General features: G+C 31.8%; 2 protein-coding genes across 2 annotated transcripts; one reads left to right on the plus strand and one right to left on the minus strand.

The window, feature by feature from the left end:
• Positions 1–10116: 10116 nt before the first annotated feature.
• On the plus strand, positions 10117–14810 carry LOC105788076 (probable polygalacturonase). The gene is made up of 5 exons (XM_012614782.2): positions 10117–10978; positions 12495–12615; positions 13086–13260; positions 13617–13687; positions 13803–14810. The coding sequence occupies exons 1-5, from the start codon at positions 10517–10519 to the stop codon at positions 14429–14431; spliced, it is 1458 nt and encodes a 485-aa protein (XP_012470236.1). The 5' UTR covers positions 10117–10516; the 3' UTR covers positions 14432–14810.
• Positions 14811–15137: 327 nt separating this feature from the next.
• LOC105788079 (photosystem I reaction center subunit N, chloroplastic) lies at positions 15138–16192 on the minus strand. Its single transcript, XM_012614785.2, has 3 exons — positions 15768–16192; positions 15540–15665; positions 15138–15444 (listed from the first exon to the last, which is right to left on the minus strand). Exons 1-3 carry the CDS (start codon positions 16071–16073, stop codon positions 15355–15357), a joined length of 522 nt encoding a protein of 173 aa, XP_012470239.1. The 5' UTR covers positions 16074–16192; the 3' UTR covers positions 15138–15354.
• Between the last annotated feature and the right edge of the window lie 43 nt (positions 16193–16235).

Consider the following 16235-nt stretch of genomic DNA (forward strand, 5'->3'; position numbering starts at 1 on the left):
GCCTAAAGCTGAGTTAAATTTAATTGATTTTTCTTCAAATTTACTTAACTATTTTTTTTAATTGTCTCCAGTTTTTACTTTTTACTATGTTATTTTAGGTTTCATATTTTATCCCCCCGAACTTCTTGGGCACGACAATTGCCCAAACATAAATCTGGTCGAGAGAGACAATTTTCAGTAAACCCAGTCTCTGAGGGATCGACCCTACTCCCTATACTGCTTAAATTTACAAATTAGGTGTGGGATTATATTGGTGGAATCGACAACCATCAATCTATAATAATTATTATAAAATAAAACCTAAATAAAAATTAACTAAACCTAATGCTCCGTTTGTTTCACTAAAAATGGCTTCCGGAAAATAATTTCTGGAAAATGACTTACTTTTCTAGAAAAGCTAATATTTTATAGTATTTGGATGAATTTATGTAAAATATTTTCTATTGTTTGGCGATTTCTTGAAAATATTTCATAAAAGTTGTTTTCAATGAAACAAACATACATGTGAGATTTTCTTATCTTTTCATTGTTTAATTGAGTTTATTTTATATCTATAAATTTATATTTTACATTGTTCTTTGTAAAACAAACACGACATAAATATATTTGTTACAAAATATTATAGTGCAATTTCCTTTTAATAATCGAAATTTATTTTATAATAAGAAAATATTTTGTAATAATCAATGTCATAAATAAACTTAATAATAAATAAAGCTTAATTAAAACTTAATTTAAATTACATATATTGCATATATGAGAGTACATATTGACACACTAGAGTTGTAAGGAATAAATGAAGCTAAGCGTTATTTAAACAAATATCCATATTTATATAATTAAAATATTCATTTATTTATACTAGGTTAAAATATGTCATAAGTCCTTATACTCTTCATAAATTTGAAATTTTGTCCATGTATTTTTATTTTTGGGTTAGTCCTACTTTTTGGATATCAAAATTCAAGTTTAATTGTTAGCATTATTAAAAATATTTTTTAAATTCATATTCATTATAACGTCATTTTTAGTTATATGAATACGAATATTTTTATTTAAGAATATGACATCAACAAAATTGACAAAAAAAAGAACAATGTTAACAATTGGACTTGAGTTTCAAATCTAAAAAGTAGATGGACTAAATTCTTGAAAATAAAAGTACATGGACTAAATTCTAAAATAGTTAAGAGTACATAGACTTATGGCATATTTTAACATTTATACTACAAAACATTTATTATTAATATAATAAATATTTATTATTAAAATATTAATATTGAATATTTTCCAATGTTATATGAAGAATATTATTTAAAATTATCATTTCTAAAATTTATTATTAAAATAAATTAAAATATTAAATAATTTATTAAAACAATAAATTATATTAATATTGTATTATATGATTAGATATAGATAATTAAATATGTATGCTTAATAATATTAAAAATTATAATATTTTATATTAATATTTTATTACAGTATGTTTGGTTGGGTGTATTGGCAAAGCCAATACACCCCTAATCGGTGGGCCCCACCTAATCCCTCTTTATTCCGTCGTTTAGTTTAATGTATTGCTAATACACGTGTAATACATCACTTTTCTAATCGGTGAAAACCGCCGATTTCTCATCCCTTTCTTTTACCCAGATTAGCTGCCGCTTCAGTTTACCCTCCCTGTTTTACCCTCCCCGATCCCCTTTGTTTCTCTTCTGTTCCTTCTAGCTTCAGCCGATTTGCTCTCTTGTTTCTTTTCTTTTCTTTTCTGTCAATTTGCTCTCAGTTTATTTTCTTTTCTTTTCTGCCGATTTGCTCCTCTATTTACGCCAATTTGCTCCTCTCATCCCTCTTGCCCATAATACTCTGACAATAATATACACAAGCGCACAAGAGAAAGCCTTTGTTGGTAAGCCTTTGTTTCTCCTACCCTGAACTTTTCTCCAGAAACAATCACTCTTATCATGTTTTTCGTTTCCTTCATGTAAAGTAGTTGCTATACTTTGTTGGGTGGTTTTTTTGGTTTTCGTCAGTGATGGGATGTTCTAGTTCGAAGTTAGATGATCTGCCGGCAGTTGCTCTATGTCGGGAACGATGTAGTTTCTTGGATGAAGCGATTCAACAACGTTTCCCTTCATGGGAAGGTTCTTTTGGGTGCAAACTAAATGTATGTGTAAATGGGAGGTTAGTTTCCTTTTCAAGCCTCATCTACTTCAGTACTTGAAAAATTGGTAAACCAGAGGACTCGCATGCAGTAAATGCCAAAACTCGCTAATTAGTCTCTGTTGCTATTATTCAGGCTTTTCAGTTTTCATGAATGTGTCGATCAAAGACTGTAGAAAGCTGAATTTCACTTTCTTTTCATAATTGCAAGCTTTTGGAAATTATCTCCTCTTTGTAGTCTAAAGAACTAATGCTTTCTTTATATTGGGAAAAGAATAGTGTATTGAACTTGAGCCTCATTTGTGTTTATCGGATGTGGGGCAATTTGGTGACTATGTATAACTTTGGTTCTCCTAGAGTTGGTAACGAAAGATTTGCGAAGTATATAATGAGGTAATAGAATATTTTCTCCGTTTCCTTTTACTTATGACCATTTCTCCTCGACATTTATTGAAGTTGGAAAAGTTATTACATCAAGCCATATTATCTTATCCTTTTTTTCATTTATTAAACATTTTCCCAAAGAGTTGTTTTAATCATTTCTTTCCAAATGATAGCCTCTTGAAAATTTTGGCACTCTGTCCGTTTGGTGCTTGAATTGAAATTCTTGCTTCGATGCATGGGAAAATGCACATATTGAAATTTCTAATATCGATCTGCTCAATTGATCATGTTGTTTACATATATATTTTATCTAGAAGTTCGACACATCATTGGTTAAGGTTTATGCAATTGAATACATACCTTTGCGAGAAAGTTAAAGATAGGCGGAGAATTGTTAACCATAGAGACATTATACCTCACAGGTCCCTCGTTTGATGGGTTATTGTCATGTGGCTCGACTGTTTATCTTCTTCTTTGAGGAGCTAAAAGATGCTTTGGTGAGTTTTACTTTTTATAATTTGAACCCCTTGTAGTGCAGTCATTATATGCAAATGTTGATTCTTGGTTATAAATTATATGGACGGGATAAATGACATGAGAGTGAAGTTGTGATTAGACTTTTAATTTTGGTTGCTTGATTTGCCTTGCCATCTCTCTTGCTTTCTTTGTTGTTCTTGATTTATTTTGAAAATAACAATCGACCAAGCGAAAATCTGTTTTCAATAATATTTGAATATGGTTTGAAGTAGACATCCATATCGTGTCACTGTTTAAAATTCTTAAATTATTTGAATCGAACTACTTAATATGTTGGTTGAGAAAATGTAATCTTTGTTGGCTGTTATATTTCATCTTCATAGTTTGATTCCTTTTGTTTTATAAGTAGCTTGACCAAACCAAATTCGGTTTACTAGTTTTCATTTTCTATTCCTTGACTTGCACTATAATCATTTTCATTTATTATTCCTTGTATTATTTTTCATCTTCACAAATTCTTTATATGGAATGCTTTGTTTATTACCCTTTTACTTGAATAATTGATCATTGCTCATGATAGTTTATGCATGCATCTGGTTATAATTTTAACATACTTTTTTTCAGGAAAATATGGAGCTTTGGAAAGATGGTTATCGGGGTGATGTTATCGGGAGTACACAGGATGTTCTTGTCCTTTGAATTTGTATGTTTCTTGTTGTCTAATCTTTTCTTTTTTCTTACTTTTTCCAACTTGGAAAGCGTTGTCAAGTCCTAAAATCATTACTTTTGGGAGGTTTTACCTAAATACTATCCTTGGCCCTAGGACTAGTCTCGAATAGTAAAATGAATGAGTATACATGTGATTATACCAAGAAAAGAAAACCTCGATATTTCCACGTATCATCGGGGCGCTAATTATATGGATTATCGTAGTGTAATCTCATTTGCATATGTTTTAAGGCCTAGGCTAGGGACTAGGGAGTATTCATTTTCTTGGTAATTTGATACTAGCTTTTGCTAGATGTAAGCATCAAAACCATGTGTTGTCCTAAAAAAATCAAAATCATGTAATCAACGAAATCGATTTCATTATAGCGATTAATTGGATTGTTTTGGTTTAAAAACTTGATAGTGGACATAGATTCTGAAAAATGAAACTATTGAAGGACCTTTCGTTTCTGATCTTACCTAGTGTGATGCTAAATAAAGCAGAATTGCATAACATGATTCATAGTAACACAAAACCCAGCACAAAAGGCTTTATTTGTTTGTTTGTTTGTCAAAGTGACTACTTTGTATAGATCAATCCTGGAAATCAAGACTTTTAATGCATGTAACTCACTGTTTCAAGCTTGCATCATTATTTTGTTTAATATTCCCATCTCTGAGTTATATTTTACATAAATTATCAATTTGTGGTATTGGTCTGATTAATTCTGCTTCTACATCAGTTGCTCTTAACGTAATGCATTGCATGCATCATCTATTTACAATTGTAACATCCATGTTTTGTTATTTAAAGATACTACGTGTTGGAATGTGGAGGCTACTTGTTGTTAGGGAATAGGTACCAATTTGATCAAATTCTTGAGGATGCCATGGTTGATAGTGAGCGGTTTCTCCTTGCGATAACAACTTTGAAGCGGTGAAGCGACTTTGTTGCGACATTACCGATAAATTTGATGTTTGATCTAAAAGTTTTTAAATGCATGTTTATATATTTTAGAATTACGTTGCCTCTGGAATCTTGTTTTCTCCTATTGCCTATTAGGGCCGAGGCTTGTAATAGGGGTTGACTTGTTTGTTTATGAGGATGGTGGATCAAATGCTATATTTGGAAGTTGTTTCTTGATCGGGATGGCTTTTATTTTCTTGATAAATGGAAAAATCGGTTGAAGTATTTGAAGGATAAAAGAAAAGAGCTTTACATTACTACTTGTTCAATATCATTAATATAGCATTTGGAAAAGCTTGCACGAAAACTAATTAGCAACCTTGATTTCAAAGTAATGTTGTATTTTATCACACTAAATTTATCTTTATTCCTTCTAAATATATGAATTATTTATATGTTAATTTATCTTATATATCATTTACTATTATTTTATTTATAATATTTTAATTGTATACTATAAATTATTAGCATTTTAATCGTATACTATAAATTCTTCATTACTATATTTATCTCTATGCTATTAATTAGTCACGAAATATTAATTATACATCATATATTATTAGGTTATAGTTACATGAGAGTTAGTTGATTTTTGTTAGGTAAATACACATTCAAACTAATAAATTATCTTATATGAATTTGTATAATTTAAAATAATTATTATTACATATAATTTAAAATAATTATTATTAAATATAATTTAATAAAAATATATAATTTAATCTAAAGTTTGAATGTGTATTTACCTAACAAAATCAACGAACTCTCATGTAACTATAACCTAATAATATATGATGTATAATTAATATTTATGTGACTAATTAATAGCATAGAGATAAATATAGTAATGAAGAATTTATAGTATACGATTAAAATGCTAATAATTTATAGTATACAATTAAAATATTATAAATAAAATAATAGTAAATGATATATAAGATAAATTAACATATAAATAATTCATATATTTAGAAGGAATAAAGATAAATTTAGTGTGATAAAATACAACATTACTTTGAAATCAAGGTTAACAATTAGTTTTCGTGCAAGCTGCATTTGATCCATCATCCTCATAAACAAACAAGTCAACCCCTATTACAAGCCTCGGTTCCCAATAGGCAATAGGAGAAAAACAAGATTCTAGAAACAACGTAATTCTAAAATATATAAACATGCATTTAAAACTTTTAGATCAAACATCAAATTCTTGGCAATCTTTTAACAAAGTACGCTTCACCGCTTCAAAGTTGTTATCGTCAAGGGAGAAACTGTCGATCTATCAACCATGGCATCTAAGTAACTTGATCAAATTAGTACCTATTCTGAACAACAAGTAGCCCCACATTCCCACACGAGTATCTTTAAATAACAAAACATGGATGTTACAATTGTAAATAGATGATGCATGCAATGCATTACGTTAAGAACAAGTGATGTAGAAGCAGAATTAATCAGACCAATACCACAAATTGATAATTTATGTAAAATATAACTCAGAGATGGGAATATTAAACAAAATAATGATGCAAGCTTGAAACAGTGAGTTACATGCATTAAAAGTCTTGATTTCCAGGATTGATCTATACAAAGTAGTCACTTTGACAAACAAACAAACAAATAAAGCCTTTTGTCTTTGGGTTTGTGTTACTATGAATCATGTTATGCAATTACCTTTTTTAGCATCACAGTGAGGTAAGATCGGTAAAACGAAAGGTCCTTCAATAGTTTCATTTTCAGCAATCTATGTCCACTATCAAGTTTTTAAACCAAAAACAATCCAATTAACTGCTATAATGAAATCGATTTCTGGTTGGATTACATGATTTTGATTTTTTTTAGGACAACACATGGTTTTGATGCTTACATCTAGCAGGCTAGTATCAAATTACCAAGAAAATGAATACTCCCTAGTCCCTAGCCTAGGCCTTAAAACATATGCAAATGAGATTACACTACGATAACTGACATAATTAGCGTCTGATGATACGTGGAAATATCGAGGTTTTCTTTTCTTGGTATAACCACATGTATACTCATTCATTTTACGGTCTGAGACTAGTCCTAGGGGCCAAGGATAGTATTTAGGTAAAACCCTCCCAAAAGTAATGATTTTAGGACTTGACAACGCTTTCCAAGTTGGAAAAAAGTAAGAAAAAAAGAAAAGATTAGACAACAAAAAACATACAAATTCAAGACAAGAACATCCGTGTGTACTCACGATAACATCACCACGATAACCATCTTTCCAAAGCTCCATATTTTCACGAAAAAAGTATGTTAAAATTATAACCAGATGCATGCATAAACTATCATGAGCAATGATCAATTATTACGTTAAAGGGTAATAAACAAAGCATTCCATATAAAAGAATTTGTGAAGATGAAAAAAAAAAACAAGGAATAATAAATGAAAATGATTATAGTGCAAGTCAAGGAATAGAAAATGAAAAACTAGTAAACGAATTTGGTTTGGTCAAGCTACTTATAAAAACAAAAGGAATCAAACTATGAAGATGAAATATAACGACCAACAAAGATTACATTTTCTCAACCAACATATTAAGTAGTTCGATTCAATAATTTAAGAATTTTAAGCAGTGACACGATATGGATGTCTACTTCAAACCATATTCAAATATTATTGGAAAAGCAGTTTTCTCGCTTGGTCGATTGTTATTTTCAAAATAAATCGAACAACAACGACAAAGCAAGAGAGATGGCAAGGCAAATCAAGCAAATCAAAATTAAAAGTCTAATCACAACTTCACTCTCATGTCATTTATCCCGTCCATATAATTTATAACCATAACCAACATTTGCATATAATGACTGCACTAAGGGGTTCAAATTATAAAAAGTAAAACTCACCAAAGCATCTTTTAGCTCCCAATGACAAGATAAGCAAATGAGCCACATGACAATAACCCATCAAGCGAGGGATTGTAGGTATAATGTCTCTGTGGTTAACAATTCTCGACTATCTTTAACTTTACGCAAAGGTATGTATTCAATTGCATAAACCTTAACCAATGATGTGTCGAACTTCTAGATAAAATATATATGTAAACAACAGAAAAGTAATGTATTACACGCGTATTAGCAATACATTAAACCAAATGACGGAATAATGAGGGATTAGGTGGGGCCCACCGATTAGGGGTGTATTGGCTGCCAATACACCCAACCAAACATACTGTAAGTGTTTTAAAATTTTTGTATTGGGCACCAATGCAAGCTCTCATGTCAAATTTTTCATGCAATCTGTATATCCACTAGTTTCTTAACACATTGGACAATTATTATATCTATATAAAAAAAAGATCGATTAAGTGTCAAATTAGGTAAAACTCATGTCTAAAATTAATTAAAATAAAAAATAATATATCAATTGGGTGCATTAATAGTTGTGGTAAGTTAAATAGTAAAGGTAGACATTTGATGTCAAACCACTCTAAATTATTTGTGTCAATTTTTATTAAGCTCTTTATTTTAAAATTTTCAAAACTAATTCATCCCATCTTAATGTACATTGATTATAGCACATTATATTTAAAAATTAATAGTTAATTTAACAAATTTAATACATTAAAATTATAATTAATTGTATCTATTATAAGTGTACACATACATATTCAATTGAACTTTAATCTCAATTATCAAAATACTTTTTATTTTTAGAATTTAATATTTTATATAAAATTTCTAGATTTTTTTACTTTTATTTAAACTCATAATAATAAGTGTTGAAGTAATATGTATTTAATTACACTTTAATTATAATTTAAACTATACAATTTGATCAATAAGCAATATCTTATTATGTTATTTTAAATTATTTCTTGATTAAAATTAGATTAATTCTATTATCAGGAAAAACACAAAAATAGGAATACATGAAAATGTAGTATACAAAGAGGTGTTATTATAAGAAAGGCCAACATGAATAATTTATTGTATAACTAAAAATAACATTGTTATTTAATATATTGATGATCTCGTTCATTTATTTACACTGATTTTGTAGAGATTGAAGAATAAAAAGTATGGTATGTACTATGTCCATATTTTAAATATTGTATAAAATACTTTTTTTAAATATTGTACAATTACTTGATTTATGATTTGAAATTCTTTTATTAGTTATATGAAATCAAAATATTTTATTAAATAATAAAAATATAAACGTGAATATTTACATGCAACACGTGATATAAAAATAATGTTGATAAAAAGATATAATGTCAAATTTAGCCTTCAATTTTACATCTTTTGTTAATTTGGTCATTTTTTTAAAGTTAAATTTGACCCTCAACTTTTTAAAAGAGTCGAATTGTTGCTTTTTAAATGGAAATGTTGACCAAAATGTTAAATTTTTAAGCATAACAACCCACATGACAATCTACATGTACTCCCTATTTTTTACTTTTTATAATATGTTTATAATTTTTAAATTATTTGTTAGCATATCATATAAAACAAATATTGTTATATTAGCACGAAGTATAAATAAACTATTACGTAAATTATTACGCCAATACCATGAAAAAATTTAATATTTTAGAAAATATTTCTATTTAAAAAAGAGAGATGACTTTTTTTTGTTACTCGTCTCTAAGGGAAGTCGTTATTGTTTGCCTTTTGAAGCTGGCATGGAATGCCTACATCCATTATATCCATGCTATTTGGTGTGAAAAGAATGGAATGTTTTTTGGGAGAGCTCATGGCAGATACACTGCCTTTAAAGATTAAAGAAACAATTAAGATTAGACTGATGGGTAAGTGATACTGTAAATATTTAGTCTTTGTTCTAATTGGGTATTTTGAATTATAGTGATTAGGTTGAATTTGTATAGCATTTGATTTTGGTTGTTTTGTTGTTTTTTAGCAGCTTTTAAGTAATAAAATTGCAATTTTTATCCAAAAATAAATTGATATTATGTCTAGAGACATTCCGAGACATTCCATTAATGATTTAATGGATGTGATAAAAAAATCATTGTAATAAAAAAATTGGATCTAAATAAAATAAAATAAAATAACAACAGCTTAATGATTCAATCATCAACCGTGTAATTTACCTGGATTAATCATACATTGGTGGAGGCGACGAATCAATCCTAAAATTCCTACCCTACGTGTACGATCATGATTTAATGATGAAAGCTCACACAAAACCTTATATGCACCGAAAACACACATTTAATTTTAATTGTTTATATCATTCAAAAAAGGAAAGCAACCTTTGGACGAATTCCCCCGAGGAGCGGTATCGGTTGGGTCACATACCTTCTTTAACGGACACGAGACTCTAAGAATAACACTCAAGACAAAAGTGTATGTGGCTGCTATCTATCCTATTGCCCACATATATCACACACATTCCCTCTTCATGTTAGTTCGTGATTGGAACTCCTTTTCCCACGAAACCTGATTCCAATATATATATATTTTTATTTATATTTTAAGGAGCCTTTGCTAAAACGCGGCTAATGGCTATATACGCCGAGGCCGGCATTTAGCTTTGTCATCCTTCGCCATTCTTCTTTTTCTCACGTATGCAGGAAACCAGCCCACTGTTTTATTCTTTCTTTTTATAACTATTTTTTCTTCATGCATGTAAATCCTATCAAAATCTAATTCCATTAACATTTTTTTAATATTTAACTTTTTTTTATAAATTTTGTTGATGCATGAAAGGTAAAGATTTCTTTACTTAAAGATTATTTATATCATCTGTGTTTTTCAATCAATATCTTTAATTTTGTCAATTAGAGCAATAAAAATTCAATTTTTTTCTTTCTTCTTTTTCAACAAAAAATGGAACCTGAGAGACCAAATTATGGTGCGATAATGGTTCACTTGAAAAAACCGTATTGGGTTTTCCTTATTCTTCTCTTTACATTCGTAGCTGTTCTCACTTTTCAAATCTCCACAAAAGATATCCTTCCTTTCCAATTCTTTGGCGTTACTGGATCACGTAAAACCAGCGTCACATCCGGCTCCGACCCCGTCCCCGACCCCGGAAGTTGCGCCGGGTTGTTGGGAGAGTTTCCTGAGAGAAAACATGTTATGTCGATAAAGGAATTCGGGGGAGTTGGCGATGGGAAAACCTCAAATACGGCTGCATTTTGGAAGGCGATAGTTCACATGCAACGTTTAAGTAACAAAGGCGGGGGTCAGCTTAATGTGCCCAAAGGAAAGTGGTTAACAGGAAGCTTTAATCTCACCAGTAATTTCACTTTGTTTCTTGAAGACGGTGCAGTTATTTTAGGTTCTCAGGTCAGCAATGCTCCGTTTTCACTATAACATATATATTTGATTTGATTTGATTTGATGGGTTCATTTTGGATTCTCCAGAATTGAAGTTGGATGATTGTAGATTTTTGATTTGAACATGATACCTCCTAGTTGAAAGCTTAAATTTCTTTTTTTTTTTTTAAATCAATTTGAAAACTTAAGTTTTAAATGCATTGCTTCATGCTTTATCATCTCTGTTTGTTTGTCCGTTTCAAGTCGTTTAATTTTTTTGGTTTTGCATTTGAATTTGAAGAATTAAGTTGGACGATTAATGTGTGTCAAATATAATTTTATTTCGTAGTTTATGTTGTAGAAGGGAAAATAGAGTGGGTTACTTCGTTTATCCTGCATGAATTGTTTCTTCATTTTTTTTACCCAAATTCAAGATGTTTCTTCATTTTTCTTACCCAAATTCAAGATTTTGCTTAAGGAACATTGAGCTTCTTACCACACAACCCTCGAACCTTGGTGGTTACTCTCAGTACTTAGCTTTTCTCAAAGAATTCTTTCCCTTTTCAGGCGAAAAATAGGGATTAAAAGAACCTTGTGATAGGTGAAAGAAAGAGCAACTTTATGAATAGAAAGTGGGTGCAAAGTTCAAATAGAATTTAGAAACATAGCTAGGTTTTCTCACTTTGTGTATGTCATGCTTTGAATTTATTGTTTCTCATAGCCTTTTTTCTTTAGAAGAGAAACAGAGTTGGGTGGTGTCGATGTGCAACTTTAACTAAAGGACCCCCCCCCCCAAAAAAAAAGCATATTTTGTTCTCATTTCAGTTCAAATTTAAAGCAACAAATTTAGGTGATTTGTTTGTAAAAATTGAAACTAGATATAGGGAATCTGGTGTAAATAGGGGATCGATATTCCTTGTAAAATTGAGGAGATTGACCGTGGTGATAAAAGGTATTAGTACTGTGAATTTTGGGAACTATTGTCAGCTGACTTTATCCTTTTGAATCACGTAGAATGGCATTATCACATTAGCTGTACCAGGAAACTATAAAAAGAGCGTTCATCCCTTATGTTTGGTGTATTGAAGGAACACAAAATTGTTCTTTGAGGGCAAAACAAATTTGTTTTGGAACATTAATTTGTTCTCACTTAGAAGACTTGGTTTTCTGACGGAATTCATCGAGTGTATGAGATTAAGGCTGCCAAAAATCCTTAGATTGGTTGAGCTTAAATTAGCGCTTGTACTGTGACTCATTTAGTGAATTTATCTCCGGGCAAATCTTTGCAAATGTAAGTTATTATTGAATTGCGTAAACATCTTTGGTATTCTAGTATTTCTGTTAGAAGTAGACTGTTTCACATAGTATCGCAACATTCTAGTGCAACAACGTAACAACCAGAACCTTTCAAGTTGTTTACTAAAATAGGCAAACAATTGCTGTCTAATTATTTTGGTCACCTGGAAACTGTTAATGCATTTCTTTATTTATTTAAATTAGTTGCTGAAGTCTGCTGATCTTTTAATATTTTGTTTATGAGTAATAGGATCCAAAGGAATGGCCTGTTGTAGAACCATTGCCTTCTTATGGTAGAGGGAGAGAGAGACTGGGAGGAAGACACATAAGCCTTATTCATGGAGATGGCCTTACCAATGTAGTCATTACAGGTAATTTTATCAATTTTTTAAATAACATATTTGGAGACATAGTTATGGTACTTTGATGATTAATAATGAAATTGGGAAGAAGAGTTGCTTTAACTTGCACACACATGCACGCACACATGTATGCATAAATCAAAAGTTATAATGGCAGCCAGCCATGTGTTACATTTTGCTTTTCTCAAATTAGATTTAATTGACTTGACTAGGGCTCATGGATTATAACAAAATGAATGCTTTCCCATGCTTGCTGGGTAGAATTTTAAAAAGCATCTAAATTGACACTTTGATAAGCTATTTCTACCTGATTTTAACTAGTAGTTGGGTTTATTTAAAAGCAGTGAAACAGCTAGATGTCTTTAGTTCCACAGAGCAGCTAGCTGCCATTGTCATCCATTACTAACTTGTCTGTGAAGCATTTCTACCTTCTCTAAAGATTGATCAAGTATGTGTGACGAAGAGTTTTAATGTTGTAGGACAGAACGGGACAATTGATGGTCAAGGTGGGATGTGGTGGGATTTATGGCAGAACAGAAGGCTAACACACACAAGAGGCCACCTCGTAGAGCTAATGAACTCTCATAACATTCTTATCTCTAACCTAACCTTCCGGAATTCACCATTTTGGACCATTCATCCTATTTACTGCAGGTTTGACCTCTCTAGCATGCAGTAGCTTGTTTTCTTTCATTTGTTTATCCATTTATTTTGTTTTGCTGGTGTGTGTTTTTTTCGGAGCATGACTATTTATTAAGGTCAAAAGAACTGTGAACTTCTTTTGCACCTTTTGAAGATAAGATGCATGTCTTGGTACTTTTATAAAGGACTAAGATCTTGATAGCTCAACTAATGAATCCTCTAATATTTTTTTCGCCTGAACATTACCTATGGAAGATACTAAAATTAACTTGAGGTTTTGTTTTGTGTCACATTGCTGTTTTCTTTATCTTAAAAATTTAACATTTCTCTGGAAGATTAACATTAGTTTTCTACTTTTTTTCCTTCAGCAATGTCGTTATTAAGGGCATGACAATATTGGCTCCCCTTAATGCCCCAAATACAGACGGAATAGACCCCGGTATGTTGGTGTCATTCTCCATCTTATGTATTTTATTCTATATTGCTTCTAGAATATAACAACCTAAGCCTAATAGTTGAGACATTTTCTGAAATTCTCATTTAAATTTCTGCAGACTCAAGTACCAATGTATGTATTGAAGACTGCTATATTGAGAGTGGAGATGATCTTGTAGCAGTGAAAAGTGGATGGGACCAGTATGGCATCAGAGTGGCACGACCAAGCTCAAACATAATAGTAAGGAGAATCTCAGGCACTACACCAACTTGTTCTGGTGTTGGCATTGGTAGTGAGATGTCTGGAGGGATTTCTAATGTAATTATTGAAGATATGAATATTTGGAATTCAGCAGCTGGGGTTCGTATAAAAACTGACAAGGGTAGAGGAGGATACATTGCAAATATCACCATAAAAAACATAACAATGGAACGAGTCAAAATACCCATTATGTTCAGTAGAGGCGCCAATGATCACCCTGACTATGGATGGGATCCTAAAGCTATTCCTAAAATAAAGGGGATTTTCATTAGTAATATTATGAGTTTGAATTCAACAAAAGCCCCCATACTCGCTGGTATCAAGGGTGGGTCATTTGAAGGGCTATGCTTCAAGAATGTTACACTACTTGGACTTGCCCCAACTGCAGCATGGCATTGTGAGTTTGTTTCAGGTTGTACCAATGCTGTGTTTCCATTGCCATGTCCCCAGTTGCAGAACAATGGCTCCTCAGCATGTTGCATATAGGCTTTAAGTTTGAAATATATTGAAGTTTCAAGTGAATCATTTCACTAACTTAATAAGTCCGAACTTCAGTTGGTCATGCGATTCTTCCTCTATTCTCCATGTGAGGGAGATATGAAGTTGGGTTTTGAAAAGCCTGCAGACTAGAAGGGCTACTGGCTGAGTTAGCCTCCTGCAATATTGTCAAAATATATGATTCGTAGAGCAGTTAGACTTGCTTGGGCAGTGGACAGGATAGTCTGGTGTTAACTGGATTGATGGCATGCTCTGGGTTCATTCAACCAATGACAACCAAATATCACATGTAAAAAGAACACAGAATTCATTTTATTTTTATAAAGGAATATTATTATTAATATTATTGCTGTTGTCACTCATCTCATTACTTGTCCTACATATTGTTTGGGTTGATCCTTTGAAGATGCAGCCAGATCAGATAATTAACAGTGCTTGTATATCCAGCTGAGGGAGCAATGGTAAGATCATCTCTAAGTTGAGGTCATGCCATTACCACAGGCATCAAAGCAAAATATATGAAATAAGCATATCATCTTGCATTTTAAACTGAAAAACATAGATTCATCAAACTTTTAACTAATTTTTACGTCATTACTCTGTTTAACATAATATAGTAAGAACGTTCTGTGTATTTTGCTGAGTCAGCAGTGCTGCTGTTTAGATCGGTTGAATGGTTTCTGAGGTTCAATGATAGTCAAACACTCCAATGGAGCATATAATATGTGATTTAACTTTTTAACATTGCCGTGGAGTTTAACAATCCCATCAACCATTTATAAGAGAAATATAACAGAACCATAGGGAAAGCTAACAAAACAAATGGATAGGAAAGTCTCCTAAAATGGGAAAATTAGATACATGTTGAGGTAGAGTGGATAGTTTAAGTGAAAAAATACATTTGGATCGCATCACCATTTCCAGAAAACGTTGGAACCACACTTGTATTTGTCCTTCCCTTCACATTCCAAGGCCAAATCATCAGAGATGAATGGTACTTTCTGCATTCAACAAACCGAAAAAGAATATCACTATGAAATCGTCTTCAGAACCTTTGAAACTAAGACAAAAAAAAGGCAGATGTTAGGTTTTGAACCTTTTGCTTTGCAAGATCCTGGCAGCCAGTGAAGTTCTCAGGGAACTTGCAAGTGCCAAATTGAACAGTGTATGCTCTGGAAAAGTTTGCTCCACTTGTTGCCAACCTCTTCTTGTCATTCAATTCCTGCAGCAAAAGCAGGTTAATCTTTTACGTTGTTCTGCAAATACAAAAATTTCTTTGCAGCATGATGGTTGATATTTTTTCAGATTTCATAGCGAAACACACCTTGTTAGCTTTGCTCTTTTCAAGGTACTCGTCAATGACCCCAGCATTTGCAGAAGAAGCAACAGCTGTGGTGAAAAGGCCAGCTGCCAAGTAGAGCATAGCAGCTCTTCTTCCTTCACTGGCACCTGATCCTTTGGAATCAGAAAATTTAGCCTGCTGGGCTCTGATCACAGGCAACTTGTGACCACCGCACATAACTGGGGAAGCAACTGATGGCGCTGAAGCAAGCTTGGCATTAAGCTCAGATGATCCAGTGCCTGAGATAGCATAGTTGCATGCCAAAACACTGGAGTTCATGGCTGCCATTGCTGTGAAAAAAAGAACTCTGTTTACTAGGGAAATGGAGCTCAATTAGCTTTCTCAAAGTAGCCTTGTAGTATAATAGATTTGTTTGTGATGGAGGAGATCTGATAAGGAGTGCTCATGTGGCAAGAGGAGATGATGAATTGGATAAAAGCTTGTGGTTGG

Source organism: Gossypium raimondii, chromosome 11 (assembly GCF_025698545.1).
Source record: "Gossypium raimondii isolate GPD5lz chromosome 11, ASM2569854v1, whole genome shotgun sequence".
Lineage (NCBI taxonomy): Eukaryota > Viridiplantae > Streptophyta > Magnoliopsida > Malvales > Malvaceae > Gossypium > Gossypium raimondii.